This window comes from Nymphaea colorata, chromosome 7, assembly GCF_008831285.2.
Source record: "Nymphaea colorata isolate Beijing-Zhang1983 chromosome 7, ASM883128v2, whole genome shotgun sequence".
Lineage (NCBI taxonomy): Eukaryota > Viridiplantae > Streptophyta > Magnoliopsida > Nymphaeales > Nymphaeaceae > Nymphaea > Nymphaea colorata.
Window position 1 is genome coordinate 14,296,295 of NC_045144.1, and position 2,577 is coordinate 14,298,871.

General features: G+C 50.6%; 1 protein-coding gene across 1 annotated transcript; it reads left to right on the top strand.

Moving 5' to 3' along the window:
- Positions 1-1,763, top strand: LOC116257991 (F-box protein At5g46170-like). The gene has a single exon (XM_031635039.2). The coding sequence runs from the start codon at positions 265-267 to the stop codon at positions 1,405-1,407; it is 1,143 nt and encodes a 380-aa protein (XP_031490899.1). The 5' UTR covers positions 1-264; the 3' UTR covers positions 1,408-1,763.
- The last annotated feature ends 814 nt before the right edge of the window (positions 1,764-2,577 follow it).

Below are 2,577 nucleotides of genomic sequence, written 5' to 3' on the forward strand. Positions count from 1 at the left end.
TAGTGGAAACTGAAAAGAAAGGAGGAGGCCTCATCTTCAGAAAGAGGAAAAGAGAAGGAACCCCACCAGGAGGGGAAGGAAGGGAGAGTCACCGCCAAAACCAGATTTTGAGGCACTCGGACAACTCACCAGCTGAGCTCATCCTCTTTCTCTGTCTCTCTCCCTCTCTCTCTCCCTCTCCCTCGGTGGGTGGAAGAGAAGAAGAAAGAACCGAGAGAGAAGAAGCGCCAGAGGGAGAGAGAGGGAGGCGTTGTTCCCGAGGGGATGCTGTCGGATACGACCGAAGTTGGGAGGGCTGCGCGGCCGTCGCCGTCCATGGTGGACCACTTCGACCGGCTGCCCGAGTCCCTCCTCCTCCTCGTCCTCAACCGCCTCGGCGACGTCAAGGCCCTAGGCCGCTGCTCCGCCGTCTCCAAGCGCTTCTCATCCCTCGTCCCCCTCGTCGAGTCCGTCGTCGTCCGCGTTGACTGCGTCATTTCCGGCGACGACGACGACCCCGCCGCCTCCATTGCCGCCCCGGCTTCTTCGTCGTCTGCCACGACGGCCGCCTCCTCCGCGGGTTCCAAGCCCCGGGGGGTCGTCGCTCACCTGTTCAAGCTCCTCCTCAGCAGCATCATCCTCCGTCCGATCCAGGTAATCCAGCAGCTGATCGGCCTCAAGAGGGTCATCCTCGCCGAGGTCTCGCACCACTCTCCTGGGGAGGTCCTCCGGTGCTTCACCGAGCTCCGGCGGCTCCGGATCGAGCTTCCTGGCGGCGAACTTGGCGTCGACCGGGGGGCACTTCTCAAGTGGAAGGCCGAGTTTGGGAGCTCGCTTGAGAGCTGCGTCATCCTCGGAGCCACGTCCTTCCGACGGTGCGACGACAGCGAGGCGGAGGAGTCCGACTCTGCCGACAGCGAGAGAGACCCCAATTACGGCACTGACGATCAGGGCAGCATCCCGGAGTCGTTCTACACCAATGGAGGGCTGAAGCTGCGCGTCGTGTGGACGATCACCTCGTTGATTGCCGCCTCCGCACGGCATTACCTTCTCCAGCAGATCGTCGCCGAGCACCCAACGCTCGAAAGCCTAGTCCTTACGGACGTCGACGGGCAGGGGATGCTCTGTATGGGGAAGGAGCAGCTCACGGAGTTCCGAAGGTCGCCGATCGCGCCGTCGACGTCCTCGGCGAACAGGACGCAGGTTCCGGCTTTGAACATGAAGCTGTGGTATGCCCCTCGCCTCAAGCTGGCGTCTGGTTACGTGATGGAGGGTGCTACCCTCGTCGCGATTAGGCCAATAGATTGGCCGATCAAGAAGGAGACAACGGAAGCATTCATTGCGAGTGCCTTCGATGAGCCCTTCGGAGAAGCTGCAAGAGCCATGGTAAAGAGGAGAACTTACCTTCTGGAGATGAACCCATTTTGAGCGAAACCTCGTTGCAAACTTTGGGGAATTTCTGATTTCGCCCTGGCGAAGCGAGACGGAAGGGGAAGAAGATCCTGAAATTGGGCGGAAGGGCTTGAACAGATGGGAGTAAACTGGATACTGTACATTTATCCGCGAGGTTGGCTTGTGATGATCTGAAGTAAGATTAACGACCCACGGACTACGGTGATGGTCGTCATGATGATCATGATAATGTTGACGATGAGGAACTCTGTAAAACAATCCTCAACAAATGTTTGTAATAACGATTTCCTGATGTAATTTCTTTTTTTATTTAGTGCTGTGAATTTTGATTCTCTCTCAAAATGATGGCGTTCATCACTTATTCTTTTTTACTGTTTCTTCACCTTGGACTGATCCAATGCCCGTGGGGAGAAAATGGTGGACTTTGCTGCTTTGAGTAATTAATATAGTTGGGGTGGATCAAATATATCTGTTGGATAATAGAAAATACTTTGCTTTTGCATTTGATATCTGAGATAATTGTGTTTCCATGTCGATCGCTTGTTGTACAGCATTTGACACTTTCCCGTCTATATCTTGTTTCAGGTTATGTGATATTTGTTAGGATTTTTCAGCATTTTCTTTTGGTCGCTATCTTGGTTCCTCGTAAAGCTCCAACAATATTGGTTTTCCTCAATCTTGTCATTAATTCCGTTGTGCATCGTGTCCCATTTCTTTTTAAATCACTTGGTTGTGGTGTATTTAGCTGTTTGTGGTGAGCCGCTGAGATTTGGACAGAAAACATGTAAAGGTATGAACACGTATCTACCTGAAATGTCGATGATTCTTTTTGAGTCATATTATTGGTCTTACCAAGCAATAATAGTGCATCCTGGCTTGGAATGTATACAGGTTAGTTTCGTCTCTATCTTTTAACATGGAAAAAACCCATCTTGCCTGGCTATTAACAAAAAAAAATTGACTATGGCCTTGGCCAAGTACCTGTCTACTGATCCTGAAAATTTCTCTTTGTTGTTGTTAAGTGTATACAGTTAAAATATCGATTATTTTATTTCATGAGTCTTGGAGATCATTGTACCTTTAGTTTACAGTGAAATGCAATTTGTAACATAAAACGTTTGTTCTTATGTGGGTAACAAGTTTTGACCTGTGTGCTCTGTTTTGTAGAGGATGTTGAAGCAGTAA